Below are 19136 nucleotides of genomic sequence, written 5' to 3'. Positions count from 1 at the left end.
CAAATCCTGTGGGCACTACCTTCCAAAGACAGTGAGAATCCAGCCACTTCTCATCACTTCCTCTGCTACACCCTGTGTCCAAGGTGCCATCATCTCTCCCCTAGACAACATGCCAAGCACCCACCCACCTGAGATTTTTACATGCTATTGGCATGTCCACAGGTATCTCACCTCCCTCAGGTCTTTGCTCCAACATCACCTTCTCAGTGAAACCTTCCCTAAGCCCCAAAGTACCACTCCCAGTCCCTTCCCCCCACCTCCCGCATCTCTGTCCTTTATTTTTCTCTACAATAGTCACCATTCTTTTATGTACTATATATTTTATTCATTCATTCTCTATCTCCTAACCTTCCCCCCACCCACATTAGACTCCTAAGTTCTAGAAGGGCAGGTGTTTTTTTCTGCTTTGTTTACTTCTATATCCCCAGTGCCTAAAGCTGGGCCTGGAATATAGTAGATGCTCAATGAAAATGAATGAATGAATGCTTTGGGACCAGTCATTATGAGCCATCTTTTCTATCAATTTCAATAATTGTACCGGTGGACAAGAAAGACAGGACACAAAGGCCAGAGCAAGTGGTGAGTTCTATGTGAGGGACTGAAAAGGTCCTCTTCATAGGGAAGGGGATAAGCAGGCAGAAAAGTTGGGAGGGGAAGCCATTTGAGGCCAAGAAATCAAGCACCAAGGCATACAGGCATGAAACAGCCTGGCACATTTGATGAACTGCAAATATTAGAGAGTGCAAAAAATAAATCTGCAGAGACAGGCAGGAGATAGATCATGGCAACTTAAAGGACACATTACTATTATACCCATTTTTGAGATGAAAAGTGGAGGGATGCAGTCATACAACTTATGTCAGATGTGAAACTGGGGCCATGATAATGGGAACCCACCAAAGGCTTTGGAGCAGATGACACAATCAGGTTTTCCTTCTATCCCATTGACAGCATAGAGGATGGATGAGGCAAGGTCTCTCTTTAGGGGAGAGAGGGTGGGGGCCTAAAACAGGAAGTGGCAGTGGGGGTGGAGAGGAAAGATGGCCTGTAATAGACACTGGATATGGAGGTTTAGGCGGAGAAGGCAATGGCACCCCACTCCAGTACTCTTGTCTGGAAAATCCCATGGATGGATGAGCCTGGTAGGCTGCAGTCCATGGGGTTGCTAAGAGTCGGACACGACTGAGTGACTTCCCTTTCCCTATGGGGGTTTAGGAAAAAGAGGTGATTAGGAGGAGTCCCAGATTTCTGGATGGGGTGGTAGGTGAATAGTGGAGCCATGCAGTAGGATAAGAAATAGAGAAAGCAGAACAATCTGAGGAAAGATGTAATGAGTTCAGTGTTTAAAAAAATTTTTTCCTAAAGTATAATATACATACAGAAGAGTATAAGTAAGTGTATGCTCAATGAATTTTTACCACTAAACACACTTAAGTAGCCAGCGCTCGGATCAAGTAACAGAACTTGACCAGCCTCCCAGACACCCTCCCTGGGCTTCCGCCTTGCCACTCCCTGGCCCAAGTATAACCAGGACCCTAATGTCCAGTGGCATAGATGACTTTTGTACATTTTAAACGGATTCATATAGTATGTCCACTTCATCTGCCTTTCCACTCAGCGTTGTTTGTGAGCAGTGGTCATATTGTGGCGTGGAGTTGTAGGTCATCCATTTTCATTGCAGTAGTGTTCCACTGTATGAATCTACCACGTGTGTCCATTCTACTCTTGATGGACATATGAGTGTTTCCAGTTTGGGGTTTTACAAATACTGCTAGTACAAATAATCTAGTATTAATACATGGTTTTGTTTGGCTTATTGGATATCTTCCCATTAATTATCTCTTGCTACCTAAAACTGGACCCAACCAAGTGCTGGCTAGGTCATAAAGCAACCTGAACTCCCTCCCATATGTTGCTTGTGGGGTATAAGTTGGTCTAATTTCTTTGAAAAAATCTTTAGTAATTTGTACAAAGGCTGGACATATATGTGCCCTACGGCCCAGGAATTCCATTCAAGTATTTACCCACTAGAAGTGCATACATATGTTCTCTGACAAACAAAAACATATATTATATTGCACGGGGAACTCTACTCAATACTCTGCAATGGTCTATATGGAAAAAATAATCTTAAAAAAGAGTGGATAGATGTATATGCATAACTGATTCACTTATCTGTACAGCAGAAACTAAGACAACATTGTAAATCAACTATACCCCAATTAAAAAAAAAAAGAAGCCCTTGGCAACTTCCTTTGCCAGCTCAGAGTTTGCCCTCCTAACAAGATAATACTCCCTAGTGTTACATTGCTACATGAGAGGGTCAATTCTGCCCATAGCAGGTGGACCAAGGAGTCTCTAGGAATGAATCATCAATGGATAAGGCCCAGGAGAGACAGCAATTTGTTGACCATAGCTGAGAGGTAGTGCTGAATTTGCTCAGGCTAAAAGACATGCCCCCTCGACTACCCTTACAGCCTATGCATAACCCAGCAGGGGACTCACCATGTGCGCAGTCCAGTGATCTGTCTTCTCCTGGGTCCTCAGGCCCCTTGTGGGCAGAGAGCAAGGCTTCCATTTCAGAAAGCACAGGCCCTGGAGCAGAGCCAGGCTCACAGTGGACACAAAAAAGTGGTGTGTGGAAGGATACATATTATTAAAGAAAGGCACAATTTGAAAAAAACCCAAAAACTAGCTTTATAATTCTAATGAAAATGATGAGACCACTCCTTTACTCTCACAATCTGAAAGTTTTTGGTGGGCATCAGATTCAATTTTTAGACAGGAAAGTGGTTAAGGAAGGACTTTTATATCTACTACCTATACTTGGGTTTTGTTTGAGATTTTTATAATAGGTATGTGTTGCTTTTATAATCAGAAAAGAAATAAAGGAATTTGTTTTGTTGAAAATGGAAAATGGAGCTTTGGTGCAGTAAACTAGCACTGTCTAATGGAACCTTGGGTGATGATGGAAATGTTATGTATCTGTGCTGCCCAGTACAGGAGCCACTATGTCACGTGGCCAGCAAACACTTGAAATTTGGCTGGTATGACTGAGGAATTGAATTTTTAATTTTATTAATGAATTTAAATTCAAATAGCCACATGAGACTAGTGACTACCGCAATGGACAGTGCAGGTTTAAGTGATCAGCTTATGCTAACATAGACAAACTCTTTTCCTATTAAATTATGCATTCACTCTATTTATTCATACTTCTATAGAGATAGATTAAATGTTAGTATTTTGTTAAATTTTGCAGATTTTCAATTTTTCCACATCATTTATATGGTATTTATACTTTGACTATGGTTTGATATTTCTTGTAGATAATAAACAAACCTAAAAAAACTTTAAAAAAATGATGTCCTAATTCTAAATCACCTAACTATGTCACAAGGGGGTCTAGGAATCAACTCTTTAATAGCACATTGGGCAGACACTGGGAACCATGATGATGAATGATAAGGAGTTAACAAGTAAAGGGAAAAACTCTCACTGACAATGTTAAATGGAATAAGAATGTCATAAACTTAAAACATTGTTTAGATAGGTTCTCAAATATGTTCTTAAAATATGAAAGAAAAGAGAAGAAATTTACAGTAAAATGTTAATAGTGTTACCTTTGGTGGTATATTTATATGTGTGTGTGTGTGTGTGTGTGTGTGTGTGTATGTAGAGAGAGAGGTGCCTTTTTTCTCTTTGCAACATTAATGTATTTTTCCAAAATTCTATAATGAACAAGATAATTACCATCATCTTTGTCTTTCTATTTTACTGTCCCTAGTTTCTAAGCCTCCGTGGATGTTTTTCCAGGCACATATTTACTCACTTTGACTTCTTCCAGAAGGGGTCTTGTTAACTTTTTATGTGATTATTATCACTTTGCTTTTCCGTGTAATGAGTCATTTGTTGAATTTTTCTTTCTTGTTTTAACTTGATTTTTCCTCTCTTGTCCTTTTGCTCAGCCACACTGGGATTATCATCTACTGAGGTATGTTACAGTAAGAAGGCTGGAATTCATACAGATACTGTTTTTGAAGATTTTTGTAGCCAAAAACAATGTATAGAATTACCACTTCTTTAAAAATGTATTTTTAAACATATATTTTTTTCTGGTGGTGGAAATAGCATGTTTTATCTGGACAAAGTCCAAGACTGATTCAGATAAATGAGATAATGCAAGTGGACCAGGTCTTAAGTCAGATGGCAGAATCTTGAATTCAGTCCCTTTTAAAACTGGATCCCCAGAAGGGACCTCTAGGAGATGCGAGGAGCTTGACTGGAAGCTCACTACAATGTGGTGGACATGGCTCTGTACATAGGTGTGTCTGTGAAGTTTTTAGCTGGTCATCCACAGTGACAAACAGTTGTCTATTTAGACTCAAAGATGAGCGGTGACTGTGTTAAACTGGGTTCATAAGTCAGTTGCACTGCTGTAGAGTGAGAGCTGCCCTATACAATAGGAACTGAATGAGTGAGGTTTGTGAATGCAAGCTTTTCCAGTAGTTCTGACCACAGTTGCCTTTGACTATGACTTTTCTGAAGTCCCTGCCCCCTGACTTCCTACAGGATGAGGGTGAAGATCCCTGGTACCACAAAGCATGCAAGTGCGATTGCCAAGGAGGTGCCAATGCCCTGTGGTCTGCAGGTTCCACCCCCTTGGACTGCATACCGGGTGAGTGTCTCCTCTCTTTGGGGCACCAGATCCGTGGGGTGTCCTTGGGAACACCCTGTTTCTCTTCTTTCTTTCAACTTTGATGGATTAAATCCCCTGAATGCCACAGTCGGGTTTTCACCAGTTGGCCTTTAAACTGCAAATTTCAATGGCCACTGCTTCAACAAATGGCTCTGCTATCATTGTTCAGAACAGTTTGCTGGATCTCTACTTGACCTCTGTGAGATGGTAAGATGGGACCTAAATTTCACTGAAAGAGATAACAGAATTTATCTAAAATAAACCAATGATAGGCAGCAATTTTGAGAAGAGCACAGGCTTCTGAGCCAGAAATACCAGGGTTGGAATCTTGGCTGCATCACTGTTTAACTCTGGGACTCCACTCTGGCCTTTCTCTGTCAAATGGAGGTGATACTACCATGCCCGGACACTTACTGCTCACCAAACCACCATGTGCCTCACATTCTCAGCCCCTTCACAGTCAGGTGGCCTCACAGGAGCAGTTCCAGCTGAAGGGAGCCGTGTCTCTTCTGAAATGGTGTCCATTTCCCTGCTGGATAAAGTGGTTTCTCCTTTCATCTGGGAGCCAGGGAGGTTAAATGTAGCAGAACCTCCTGCTGACCTCACCTAAGTGAAAAATCACTGTTTGTTGTGTTAAGCCTTTGAGATTTCTGTGACAATTTTTTCTGCAGCCTCTGCTGACTAATATGAATGCCTTCCTCTAAGGCAGGGGCCAGAAAACTTTGTCTGTAAAGGACCCGGCGGTAATTATTTGTGGCTCTGAGCACTGCAGGGCCTTGACACTTCAAATAGAAAGCAGCCATAGACAGTATGTAAATACATGAGCAAGGCTGTGCTCCAATAAAACTTTATTTATAAAAACAGGCATGGAGCCACATTTGGCCCACGGGCCAAAGTGTGTGGAACGTGCTCCAAGGAGTATTTCTGAGGAATAAAATGGATGAGGCATTAAAGCGTCTTGTCCTGGACCTGGCAAACTGTAGCTCCTTTTCTTCCTGCCTCCTAAGAGCTCACATTCTGACTTTCAAGTGGCCTAGCAAACTTTTGCCAGGCTCAGTATTTACCACAGCTCCGAGTCTCTTTTGCTGAAACTGTCCTTGCCACCCCTTTCCAGGGTTATGCTGGAGCCCTGCCGTGTCATTCACTTTACATAATCGCCTAATAAGAGCTCCAGGAGAGAGGTTTAGTGTGCAGTATGTGAGTTTCTCTGCACTATTTCATTAAATTTGCATTAAAATAGCAAGTTGTGGGGAAAGGGGATCTACAAAGGCTTTTACTGCCTGCTTTCCTATTTACTAAAGGGGTAGAAATTGGTTTCTGAAGGAAGTCTCCTGGAAGGAAACAGTGGGGGCCCGGTAGCCAGGAAAGCTGTAAGTGCTGATGAGTTCAGGGGCTTCTCCCTTGGGAAGGACATCCCACTGAGCTCCTGCAGCCCTTCTGTGCTGGGGTGATCTGCCCAGTCAAGACTGAGGCAATCTCCTTAATAAATCCATTTAGAATTCAATTCCACCCTCTCTCATCATGTGCCTGTTATGTGCTGATGGGAAGATAAAAAATGAACCACTGTCTCTACCCTGAAGGAGTTTACCCTTTAGTGGAAACAAATGTTCTCTTCACTAGAGACAGGAGTCCTACTGGAATTCCAGTCCAAGGAAGCTCTTTCTAAGAAGAAATTGAGAAGAGATTATTTATACGGATTAGTTTTATTGACCCCATCAACTGTGCAGCTGAGAAGGGCTGTGTGTCTGAGGAACATGAAGATGACCTGGGTGGTTCAGGCCCTCTCCCCTACACAGCTGCCATGAACTTGAAGTTCTGAAATCAGAAATTCTTTTAGCTTAAGTGTTTTCCTTGCCTCACTGGGGTTTTTGTTTTTATTTTAGCAATACAGATATTCCCTGGAAAGAAAAAAATGCAATCTTAGTGTTACATGGTTGATTCATTTATGTAAGTTGGCTCTTCCACAAAAGAGATGATTCAGGACAGCAGGACTGGCCACAACTTTCCAGAATTCACTTGCCCATCAGTGCCTCAGATCCTGATTAGAACATCAAGAACGTGGCCTGGTCTTTCTGGATCCTGAGATTAGAGTGCTTCCACCAGAGTCCGCCTTATGAGGGAAGGAGAGCCTAGAAAGCACAGGACAGGAGGGTCATTCAGAGCTGCCGGGAGGTGCTGGCAGGTGCACACTGGCTGTTACTGCCAGGGGGCCCTACCCACAGAGCAGAAGGTGACCAGCTGGCTGCATTATGGCCTATTAATCTTCAGCCTAATGCTCTTATAGTAAAAGGTCTGTCTTTTTCAATGTTGAGCCAAGATTACCTCATCACTCTGAAAGGGGGGGAATAAGGTAGGGAAGGTATCAAAGTATAAGACATCCAATGACTCAATACTTTATATTTCCATATTATATTCAAGTTTATACTCTATTCTTTTATAAACATTATTCTGTATTCCACTACATCATCATACAGATTCAAGTCTAACACATGTGCATAATAATAGTCACATGTCTTTTGTCAAAAATGGCCCTGAACTCTCTTTGTGTTCCTTTATGTTAATATTCTTCATGTCTGACTTTCATATGTCTACACATGGAAAAATTATACACTGAGTAAGAAAGGCTAGTATGTTAAGCGTGCATAGCCCGAATTAGCAGTACATATGATGATGCCTAGAGCCAGACATCCTGGAATGTGAAGTCAAGTGGGCCTTAGAAAGCATCACTATGAACAAAGCTAGTGGAGGTGATAGAATTCCAGTTGAGCTATTCCAAATCCTGAAAGATGATGCTGTGAAAGTGCTGCACTCAATATGCCAGCAAATTTGGAAAACACAGCAGTGGCCACAGGACTGGAAAAGGTCAGTTTTCATTCCAATCCCAAAGAAAGGCAATGCCAAAGAATGCTCAAACTACCACACAATTGCACTCATTTCACACCCTAGTAAAGTAATGCTTAAAATTCTCCAAGCCAGGCTTCAGCAATATGTGAACTGTGAACTTCCTGATGTTCAAGCTGGTTTTCGAAAAGGCAGAGGAACCAGAGATCAAATTGCCAACATCCGCTGGATCATGGAAAAAGCAAGAGAGTTCCAGAAAAACATCTATTTCTGCTTTATTGACTACGCCAAAGCCTTTGACTGTGTGGATCACAATAAACTGTGGAAAACTCTGAAAGAGATGGGAATACCAGACCACCTGATCTGCTTCTTGAGAAATTTGTATGCAGGTCAGGAAGCAACAGTTAGAACTGGACATGGAACAACAGACTGGTTCCAAATAGGAAAAGGAGTACGTCAAGGCTGTATATTGTCACCCTGTTTATTTAACTTATATGCAGAGTACATCACGAGAAACGCTGGACTGGAAGAAACACAAGCTGGAATCAAGATTGCCGGGAGAAATATCAATAACCTCAGATATGCAGATGACACCATCCTTATGGCAGAAAGTGAAGAGGAACTGAAAAGCCTCTTGATGAAGGTGAAAGTGGAGAGTGAAAAAGTTGGCTTAAAGCTCAACATTCAGAAAACAAAGATCATGGCATCTGGTCCCATCACTTCATGGGAAATAGATGGGGAAACAGTGGAAACAGTGTCAGACTTTGTTTTTCTGGGCTCCAAAATCACTGCAGATGGTGACTGCAGCCATGAAATTAAAAGACGCTTACTCCTTGGAAGGAAAGTCATGACCAACCTAGACAGCATATTCAAAAGCAGAGACATTACTTTGCCAACAAAGGTTCATCTAGTCAAGGCTATGGTTTTTCCTGTGGTCATGTATGGATGTGAGAGTTGGACTGTGAAAAAGGCTGAGCGCCGAAGAATTGATGCTTTTGAACTGTGGTGTTGGAGAAGACTCTTGAGAGTCCCTTGGACTGCAAGGAGATCCAACTAGTCCATTCTGAAGGAGATCAGCCCTGGGATTTCTTTGGAAGGAATGATGCTAAAGCTGAAACTCCAGTACTTTGGCCACCTCGTGCGAAGAGTTGACTCATTGGAAAAGACTCTGATGCTGGGAGGGATTGGGGGCAAGAGGAGAAGGAGACAACAGAGGATGAGATGGCTGGATGGCATCACTGACTCAATGGACGTGAGTCTGAGTGAACTCCGGGAGTTGGTGATGGACAGGGAGGCCTGGCGTGCTGTGATTCATGGGGTCACAAAGATTCGGACACGACTGAGCGACTGATCTGACCTGATCTGATCTGATCTGATGACGATGCCTCGGAGAAGGCAATGGCACCCTACTCCAGTACTTTTGCCTGGAAAATCCCATGGATGGAGGAGCCTGGTAGGCTGCAGTCCATGGGGTCGCTAGAGTCAGACACAACTGAGCGACTTCACTTTGACTTTTCACTTTCATGCACTGGAGAAGGAAATGGCAACCCACTCCAGTGTTCTTGCCTGGAGAATCCCAGGGATGGGGAAGCCTGGTGGGCTGCCGTCTATGGGGGTCGCATAGAGTCGGACACGACTGAAGCGACTTAGCAGCAGCAGCAGCAGCATGATGATGCCTTTACCCTTCTAATGATAACAAGAGACACTTGTGCCACAGAAGATGCAGGTTTTTCCTTAAGAGTAAAATGAGTGCACAAAAAGGCTTCATAGCTTATAGTAACCTCCATTGAGCAGAAAGCTTGGGACAGACATATTCTGTGTGTGTGTGAAGTGGATCGCTTTAATTCCTCTAGCAGCATTGTTTATGTTGTTTAATACTAGTTTAGACTCAATTGACAGTTTTTGATGAGACCAATGGGGAATTCTCTGGGCCAGTCAACTCCCACTACCTCCCTGAACTCCCTGCTTCCTCTTCCTGCCATTATCTCTGCTTATCCCCAGTAGCCACCCAAGATGAGGTGATGAAGTTTGTTTATCCCTCCATTCATACATCCAATCAATATCTACTGAGTGCCTAGCACACACAGGCATTCTGCTCGGCTCAAGATAGAATGGTGAGCTAGACAGACCAGGGGAGCTGGAGGCAGTATCTGGAGTCCCTACCGGCTCAGGGTGGGCAGGGGAAATGGGAAGAGAGCCAAAGGATGAGAAGAGGTGGCCAGGTGAAGGGGAAAGGAGGAGCCAGGGAAAATAGTAAGAATGTGAGTGGACTGCCCTTCACTCCAGGGCACAAAGAGCAGGAGAAATGTTACATTTTCTATTTTTCCAATTTTTAGATAATTCTGGGTTGACTCCTCTTTTATCATGGGCTGTGAGGAGTCTAAAGACAGGATTGTTGAAGGTCCTGTTTCTCCCCCTTGGACTATACTCCCCTGCCCCCTGCCCCTTGGGGGCCTGCCAGGGCTGACTGGGGGCAGCTCTCTGCCTGACTGGCCCTCACAGGAGGGCAGACACCTTGTTGGTGGCCCTTCTCATTCTGAACCAAGCTTAATCCTGGGGGATTTTCCTAAGACTCTCTCAGAGGTGCTCAGGCCCCTATCACGAGTTCTCCCAGGCCCCAGCAAGGCTCAAAGCCCAAAGCCTCCAGCCACCTCATCTGGGAGAGTCACCTCATTCCTGCTGAGGCCTGGACCTTCCGAATCCATGAGCCTGAGGGATGCTAGGCTGTCAATAGGCCTCTCCTGTCTCAAATCACATGCATGCACTTGTAAACATCTTACTCCTTTGTGAGGCAAGGAGAGTCCAAACCTTTAGAAATAGGAAGCTGACCTTCTCAGACGGATATAGGGAGGATGACAGGGGTAGAGAGGTGCTAGATTATTTCCTCTGGTGAGTTTTCACCATAAAAAAAAAAAACAACAAACATATACAACTCAAGACATTAATATACTCTCACAAATTCACACTACACCAGCACTAGCTGATTGTTTTTGGCCAGGCAATAGAGGCTCTACACTCTACACTGTTTTAAACAATCCCAAATCAACTTTATGGAGGCAGGGACAACTGTTGTACCCATTTCACAGATGAGGAAACAGACCCAGAGAAGTTGAGCAGCTTGCCTAAGCTCACTGAAGGGAGAGTGGGATCCCATCCTAGGTCGAACTGGCTTTAAGTGGCATTCTTGAGCTTGGCTGCCCATTAAAATCACCTGCAGCTTTACCCCATGCCCAGGTCCTGCCCCAGAGCAAGGACATCAGAATCGCTGGTGGTATGGCCTGAACACCAGCACTTCTTAACTTTCCAGGTGATGTCCTGGTTGAGACCCATCACAGTCTCTACTTGGTGCCTTGGGCCCAAACACTGGGGTTTCTGGGTTAGCAGATTGGTAGCTGGAGGCGCCAATGCCAGAGTCATGGAGCACTGGACAGGGGCAGGCTTGGGGCTTGGATGCTGAAGGACTTGGTTTTGGATAGATGAGTGTGAAGCATCTTTAGGTCACCCAGATGGAACTGTTCACCTGGAAAATATCCAGGAGGCAGTGGAATGGAGCTTGGGGCCTGGGAGTCACTCTTTGGCTTTCAGACACCAGCTGAAGCCATGGGGATGGTGAGCTCATCATCTGCCCTGGAGAGTATGGGCAAGATCCATGTCGAGACAAGCCCTCACAGGCCTCCAAGGACATTGCCATTGGCCAGGTCGCTGCAGTGTAACTAACTGTTAGATGGGCTAATTGGGAAGAGATGGCAAAAGAGATGTGAGGGGAAAAATAGAGAAAGAGCCAAATGGCAAGAATAAAGCAATCAGGAGAGGTGGCCATGGCTTTTCCTTTCCCTCTGCCTCTTCCCTCTGAGCTGGTGGCCCCAGAGTAAGAAAAGGGAGGTTCAGGATGGAGGGGCCCCAGGGACATCCATGGTTAGAATTTAAGTGGTTTACAACTGAAACCTAGATTTCTGATGCTGGGGCCTTGTCCCTCCTTCTGGTGGCTGGGCTCATTTTCCAGGTCAGAGGGGGAGGTGAGGAGGTGGATGAACCCCCAAGGCCACAGAGAGCAGGCCCCCTGAATCCTCCAGCCAACAAAACACCTTCCTGGCAAACCAAGGTTTTCAAAGTGTGCTTTCAAAGTGTGTTCATTAAAAATGCAGCAGCTCTGGGGGTAGAATCCTGGAACCGGCATTCTTAACAAGCCCCTCTGATGATCTGACCACATAAGGCATAATAGAGTGGCCCAGAAAGCACTCCTATTCTCTCTCTCTTGACATTAATAGGCCCCCCAAAGCTTCGAGTACTTGATAAACTACAAATGCTGTCCTCGGACCCCCAGCTCCACTAAGCTGCAGCCACTGGTGGGAGTTGGCCCTATTCCTTCGGTACACTGGGTAGCAAGGCAGTTAAGCCACCTTGGCCAGAGGCCTAAAGCTGTCCTTCTGTCTTCAGCATCTGAGGCAGAGCAGGCACTCCAGAGCCTCAGGATGTCATTCAAGCTTTTATAAGCCTCATTCAATTTTATTGATGCTTGAAAATTATCTGCTACAAAGACATAAGCACTCATTTTACTGTTGAAGGTGACAATGCCTTAGTAAATACACTCAGCTTTTTAATCTGAACTTACATTTACACATGGTGAGAAAGTAATTTGATCTGCCTTACTTGAAGTTTATCATTCACAACTGGAAAACTAGGAGAATGTATCTGCCTAAATTTATCGCTTGTTTTCTAAAGAAATTTAGCTAGAATCCGGGTTTGGTTATGAATAAGAGACCCCCTAAATAGTGGCTTATTGAAATAGTTTTGCTTTGACTCACATGGTAAAAAACCAGGGGTAAGGAATAGCTTAAGGATATCAGGGCTGAGGTCTCTTCAGTTCTCTTGGTCTTACCATCATGGTGCAAGATGGCTACTGTTGTACCAGCCATCAGATCTTTCTTTTAGGCAAGGAAGAAAGAGGGGGCAAGCAAAATTTGATTGGCAATCACCAACAGATATCTTCTCCTGTCTCATGGATCAGAAATTGTGTCATATGGTCAATTCTAACTGCAAAGGTGACCGGGAAATACATACATATATATACATATACAGCTGGCTACTTTGCTGCACCCAACAAAATTAGGGTATTTTAGTCAAAAAGAAAGGGAGAATAGATGCTTGGTTGGCAATTGGCAGTCTCTGACCAGGTAACTCAATGCTAAATATAAGAGGAAATACATAAGAAGCAGCAGAAAATTCATATACAAGCACCAGCTTCGTCTAGTCTTATTTGGAAAAAGCAGTTCCTTTCAAACGTTCCTATTCAACAGTCACTTAGGCGCATTTCATTCCCCTCTCCTTTTTTCATTAGAATTTCATTAGACTAGTGAGAAAACTGCAATTTACAAGTAGGAAGTCAGTCTTAATATATAATTGCCCTTCTTGCCTCTCACCATTGTTTTGTTCCTATAATTGGCATCATATGCTGCCTGAGGACAATTAGGGACTCTGATGTCATCATGTGGGATGGCTAACCAGTATTAATAAGGAAAATAGAGAGTATGGCATTTAAGTATGATATTTTGATACAAATCTCTTAGTTTTTAGGTCTCTGAGTTTGTGGAGGAGGTGAAGTATTTCTCAAAATTCCCCCCTATCCAAGAGGTTGCCATAGAGCTACTTCCCTCTGCTTTTATGAATGTTGAGTCTCTATGACAATCCCTTTACTTCATCTTAACTCTCTTCTCACAAGAGCAGTGAAAAGAATGAAGACCCAGTCCTATCCACTGAGAACGGTGCTGACAAAGGAAAACATCTTCCACCTCACGAGAGGGTCTGATTTGTCATTTCAATCATGTCATGTTTGTTGAGTCTTGCCATGTGATCTGAGTGTTTCAATGTGCCTTGTTTTTTCCTTTGCCAGAATGCCCATACCATAAGCCCCTGGGTTTCGAGTCAGGAGAGGTTACACCAGACCAGATCACCTGCTCCAACGTGGAGCAGTACGTGGGCTGGTATTCTTCCTGGACTGCCAACAAGGCCCGGCTTAACAGTCAAGGCTTTGGGTAAGCAGGGTGTTATTTTTTCCATGTAATTTGAAAAAGTATGTCTCTGTGATAAATGAATGACATAGAATGCATTTATTTATTTAACAAATATTGACTGAGTGCCTTCCATGTGCCAAGGACCATGGATATAGCAGTGAACAAGGTGGATGAGCTCCTGGCCTTTGAGAAGCACTCAGTTTAGAGGGGGGAACTCTAAGCACACTGTCACACAACTGGCTATTTGCTAAGTGTGAGGAGCACTGTGGAGGAGATGAAGAAAGACCTATTTGATTTGAAACACCAGGAAAGGTTTTCTAAGGAAAAAAATCTTTGCCCTGAGAATTGCAGTTGGCCAGGTTGGGAAAAGGTTGGAGAGAGGCACAGGGCACAGCAGATGCAAAGGCCCTGAGTTGGGAAGATCCCTCAAGTGCCTAGATGGTGAGATAAGGCCAGAGAGGTAGGCAGCAGTCAGATGGTATGGGCCTTATAAGTCATGTTAAAGATTGTGGTCCTTATTTTAGGGATATGGGGAGAACCCTGAATGTGCATGAGTTAGAATACAGATTTGTGCTACTATAACAAACAGGCCCCAAATACAGAGACTTAATCAACATGAAGGTGATTAGGCAGTCTAGAATCGTTATGACAGCTGGATGGTATCAGGGACCCAAACTCTTTCTACCTTGTTCTCGTAATAAGAAGTTTCCATCTTGAGGCCCAAGATGACTGCTCTAGTTTCCACTGCCATATCCACAGTCTAGTCAGTAGGGAGAGAAGAGCACGGTGCAGACACTTTTCCTTTAAGGATATATACACAATCCTACTGGCCACTGCTGCCCACATCTCATTGATCAGAATCTGTTCAGATTGTCCCATCCAGCTGTAAAGGAGACTGGGAAATGTGATCTTAGCTGAGTGGCCACTCATTTGCAAAAATCTCAGGGGTTCCATTACTAAAGGAAGATGGGTAGAGGATATGGGGAGACAACCGGCAGACTCTACCAGAGAGAGATTTAAAGTTGGGGAGTATTACAATCGGATTTATGTTTTAAGTAAAAATTTCTGGCTCTTACGGGAAGAACGGTTTAATGTGCAGTATGGGTTGGGGGTGAGGTGGGGAGAGGAATCCAGAGAGACTAGTTAAGTAAGCTATGCCAGCTGTCCAGGCAAGAACTGAAGGTGACATGGGCTAGCATGGTGGCAGTGAAATGACTTTGAGGAACATTTGGAGATGGACCCAAGAGATGGATTAGATGGTTGAGGTGACAGAGAGGAAGTGGTAGCATTCAGAGAGAAGAACACTGGAAGGAGAGGCTGGGGTTAGGATAATTAAGAGCTCTTTTTAGACATGTTTTGAGATGCTGTATAGCATCCAGGAGAAGTTGAATAGCTGGCAATTGATTCTTGGGATGTGGAATTTAGAAAAGGTCTGGAATGGACCTAAAAATTCAGGAGCCACCCAAGGAGCAAGTCCAGAATTAGAAGAGAAGGCAGCCAAGGGCTGAGAGTCCTGAGAAGCTAAATCAATGTGTGCACACACGCACACACATACCACAAAGGGAAACTATAGGTTTCCACAAATTATGAGGGATATAACTAAAACATAAATCAGTTCCTTCATTGGTTGGTTTGCTTTACAATTGTGAGAAGGCCTTCCAGAGCCACTTGGTTTCATGTTCTGTACACAGTGCCTACCATGGTGTGGGTGACAGCACCTGAAGGAGACACAGATAAGGTATGAAGAGATGAAATCAAAGAGAAAAAAGACAACTTATGGAGAAAGAACATCAGGAGAGACTAATGAAAAAGGAAGGGGGCCAGCGGGTGAAATGACCACGTATTTGCATGTTTTGAAGAAAAACATGCTCAACCACACCCCAAAGATGATTTTAGCTACACTTGAAGGCATTTCTTTGACAAATTATTTGAGTCTGGCAATTCTTCTTTGGGTGGTGGAAGTGCAGGGAGAGAGAAACTACAGAAGGATCAGAGGCCAGATATTTCTTGAGGACAAGCCTCTGGGTGCTTAACAGATTGCAGCCCAGGCTGCCTGACCTTTGTGGGTGCTCTGCAGGTGCTGGTGTCCCCTCAAAAGACAGTGCCTCCCAGCTCTTCAGAGGGGCTCACGGGGTAAGGCTCCTGGTGACTTGCTGTGTCCACGCAGGTGCGCCTGGCTCTCCAAGTTCCAGGACAGCAGCCAGTGGTTACAGATAGATCTGAAGGAGGTCAAGGTGATTTCGGGGATCCTCACCCAGGGGCGCTGTGACATCGATGAGTGGATGACCAAGTACAGTGTGCAGTACAGGACCGATGAGAGCCTGAACTGGATTTACTATAAAGACCAGACCGGAAACAACCGGGTATGTCGGGCTTACCCCAAACCACCTTCCACACAGCCCTTCTGGGACTTCCCTCCCATCCATCCCTGTGTTCCTGTCGTCATGCTCTGTCAGAACTCTGCCCCCACAGCATGGTGAGTCATCCATGCTTCCTCCCCACCACACAATCTGCTCTCTGATGGCAATATCAACGCAGGTGTCTTTTTTTGTACCCCTCATGCCTAGCAGTTTGTCTGCCAATGAGTGCCATCATATGTGCAAAAGAAATCTTTGTCTGAATTCTCACATCAGCACAGAGATGCTTAAATAATCAAGACTGGTCATTTGGATGCTTCCAAACTCATTGGACCTTGAACACTGCTGCATGGGTTTCCTTGATCTACTACTGATGCGGCTAGGTCCTTGTCCCTTTATGTATCAATGGATATGGCTTCTCCTAACTGTTGACTGAGACAATCTCAACAAGTTAGCCACTAAACCATGTAAATGGTTAAAAGGACTCTAGCTCAGAAGAAATAGAATCACTTAAACCTTTGAGAAACTTTATATCCTACTAATCTCTGAGGGCTGAGACCCAAGTCTTGTTCAACACAGACTGAACACAGTAGGCTCTTGAGTTTATATATATATCAGTGAAGTTGCTCAGTCGTGTCCGACTCTTTGCAATCCCATGGACTGTAGCCTACCAGGCTCCTCCATCCATGGAATTTTCCAGGCAAGAGTACTGGAGTGGGTTGTCATTTCCTTCTCCAGGGGATCTTCCCGACCCAGGGATTGAACCCAGGTCTCCCACATTGCAGGCAGACGCTTTACCGTCTGAGCTACCAGGGAAGCTAAATGAAAGTGAAAGTTGCTCAGTTGTGTCTGACTCTTTGCGACTCCATGAACTATACAGTCCATGGAGTTCTCCAGACCAGAATATTGGAGTGGGTAGCCTTTCCCTTCTCCAAAGGATCTTCTCAACCCAAGGATCGAACCCAGGCCTCCCGCATTACAGGTGGATTCTTTACCAGCTGAGCCACCAGGGAAGCCCTATATATATATACACACATATATATAGTCAATATTTTACATATATATAAAATGCTATCTGCAGTGAAATAAAAACTCACCAGCTGTTTGGAAAAGTTAATTGTCCTTTTGCCTGAAAGTGAGGCCTCCCCAGCTAATTCAGACATTTCATCAGGTTAAGCAGACATGTGTAGCTGAACATCAGAAGGCTCTGTACTCTCTGATGACAATTTGTACAGCAAAACATTCACAGGTTGAGATTTCAAGGAGTTTGAACACAATAGGAAAAACCATCTCGATACTTGGACATTGTATTTCATTTTTGTTCTTATTAGTTGGCTTGTCAAAAAGATACGCAAATTCTTTTTCAAGCTCTGAGTTTCTGAAGGCCTTGATGGTTCTTTGCAAAGAAGTGCTCCACTCTGGCAGCTGTGTGGAGTGGGCCTGTTCTGTCCTTCCTCTTCACCGGGCTCCTGACTTAAATAGGTTCAAGAGCAAACAGCTTGGAGAAGAAGGTGTGGGGTGTTGCTATTGGGAAGAAATAAAGTGAAGATCATGGCAGCTGAAGTCCTTCTTGATTTGTGTATGGATGAGGTCAATGTGACAGCCAAATTTTTTATAGGAGATAATCCCAGAAGGAAATGAAATGTTCTAGTGTCACGGGGAAGAGCACTAGGACTCTGGAAAGAGTGCAAAGAAGTTTCTTTGAAAATATAGGCAAATAGCCACTGTGTCCTATGTTATAGCTACTGCGTAACAGGAAGCAACCCCTTTTTCTATTTTGGGCACTGCTCTCCCACTTTGAAAATGTTCTCTCTAGTTTTTATGTCTTTTTTCTTTTTAAAAAACACTTTTTTTCCCAAGTCTAAAAAGTACTTGCCATTTGTATCGATGCAGACACACACAGTTAAGCTTTGGCTCACAACTTCAGAGCCAGTTCACAAGTTTTCACTTGAGCCCCACTGTGGATACCTTTGGAACATGGGAACGTTCCTCTTTTAAGCACAATGTGGTCCTTTTCAAAATCATTGTCAAAATGCAAAGGATTAAATCACAAAATTGGTGATATGAATCAAGAGGCATTTTCTATCAGCACCATCCAGTAGAACTTTCTGCAATGAAGGAAATGTTATCTGCAGTATCTAATATGGCAGCAACGGATGACATACAGTACTAAGCATTTGAATAGCAGCTAGTATGACTGAGGATGTGTTGTTACCTAATATTAATTCATTTTTGTTGATGCCTGGAGCATGTAGGTGCTGACAAACATTCAAGGTCAGATTTTGGAGGATATCAGCAAATTCTCTACCTTTTAAGCACTGAGATTTTCCATAGTTAAAAGTTGGAGCCAAATCCAGACAGGAAACGTCTTCCTTTTCTCTCCTCTGCTGTGATGGTGATAGTATTTCCTTCCTCTTTAGGTTTTCTATGGAAATTCGGACCGAACCTCCACAGTCCAGAACCTGCTGCGGCCCCCCATCATCTCCCGCTTCATCCGGCTCATCCCGCTAGGCTGGCATGTCCGCATTGCCATCCGGATGGAGCTGCTGGAGTGCGTCAGCAAGTGTACCTGATGTTGCCTCGGCTCATACCTGCAGTGGGTGAAGGGCACAGAGCAGCCCATGGGGGAACGCTGACTTATCACTGTGACCAACAGGGCTGGATTTTACAGGCTCTTTTCAGCGCAGGGCTGGGCAAAGATTACTATCTTTTTTGCATAGTTTCCAATTTCAGTGAGAGAAAATGAAAATGAACTTATTCCCCATTCAGGGTCAAAGAAAATAAGAACAAAGAAAATGTCTCTAAAAACAATTTTCATGCAGAAAGCCTAAGTAGCAGCAGTAATTTGCTGCTCTCGGGGTGTTGTTTTTGTTTGTTTTTGTTTTTAGTCTCTGACACAGTGAAAGGTGCAGTTGCAGGGGAATGCAAAGCAGCCCTCATAATTTGAAAATTCTTTTTCTTTACCATGCTCAAAACAGGAACATACTGTTTTATAAAGCCTCTCTTTGAACACAAAGGGGGAGCAAGCTTGTGGTTTCTCCTAAGTTTTCATTAAATTATGGTCTTTTAGGACTCTAGAGCATTGGGTATGGAGTTTGGGGATGATTGGGTGGCGCAGATGAGTCTGGTAGATGGGAGCTGGTGTCCCAGTCTTGTGATAGCCTTGCATGACCAAACACCCCAGAGGTAGGAAGGTCTCCCCTGCTCTGAGCTTTCACTTCCTATGCC

At 44.0% G+C, this 19136-nt stretch overlaps 1 protein-coding gene across 1 annotated transcript; it reads left to right on the top strand.

Moving 5' to 3' along the window:
- The first annotated feature begins 3451 nt into the window (after window positions 1-3451).
- Window positions 3452-18481, top strand: RS1 (retinoschisin 1). The gene is made up of 6 exons (XM_055565446.1): window positions 3452-3479; window positions 3969-3994; window positions 4573-4678; window positions 13431-13572; window positions 15719-15914; window positions 18329-18481. Exons 1-6 carry the CDS (start codon window positions 3452-3454, stop codon window positions 18479-18481), a joined length of 651 nt encoding a protein of 216 aa, XP_055421421.1.
- The last annotated feature ends 655 nt before the right edge of the window (window positions 18482-19136 follow it).

This window comes from Bubalus kerabau, chromosome X (genome assembly GCF_029407905.1).
Source record: "Bubalus kerabau isolate K-KA32 ecotype Philippines breed swamp buffalo chromosome X, PCC_UOA_SB_1v2, whole genome shotgun sequence".
NCBI lineage: Eukaryota > Metazoa > Chordata > Mammalia > Artiodactyla > Bovidae > Bubalus > Bubalus kerabau.
This window is presented reverse-complemented; position numbering and strand designations above follow the sequence as displayed.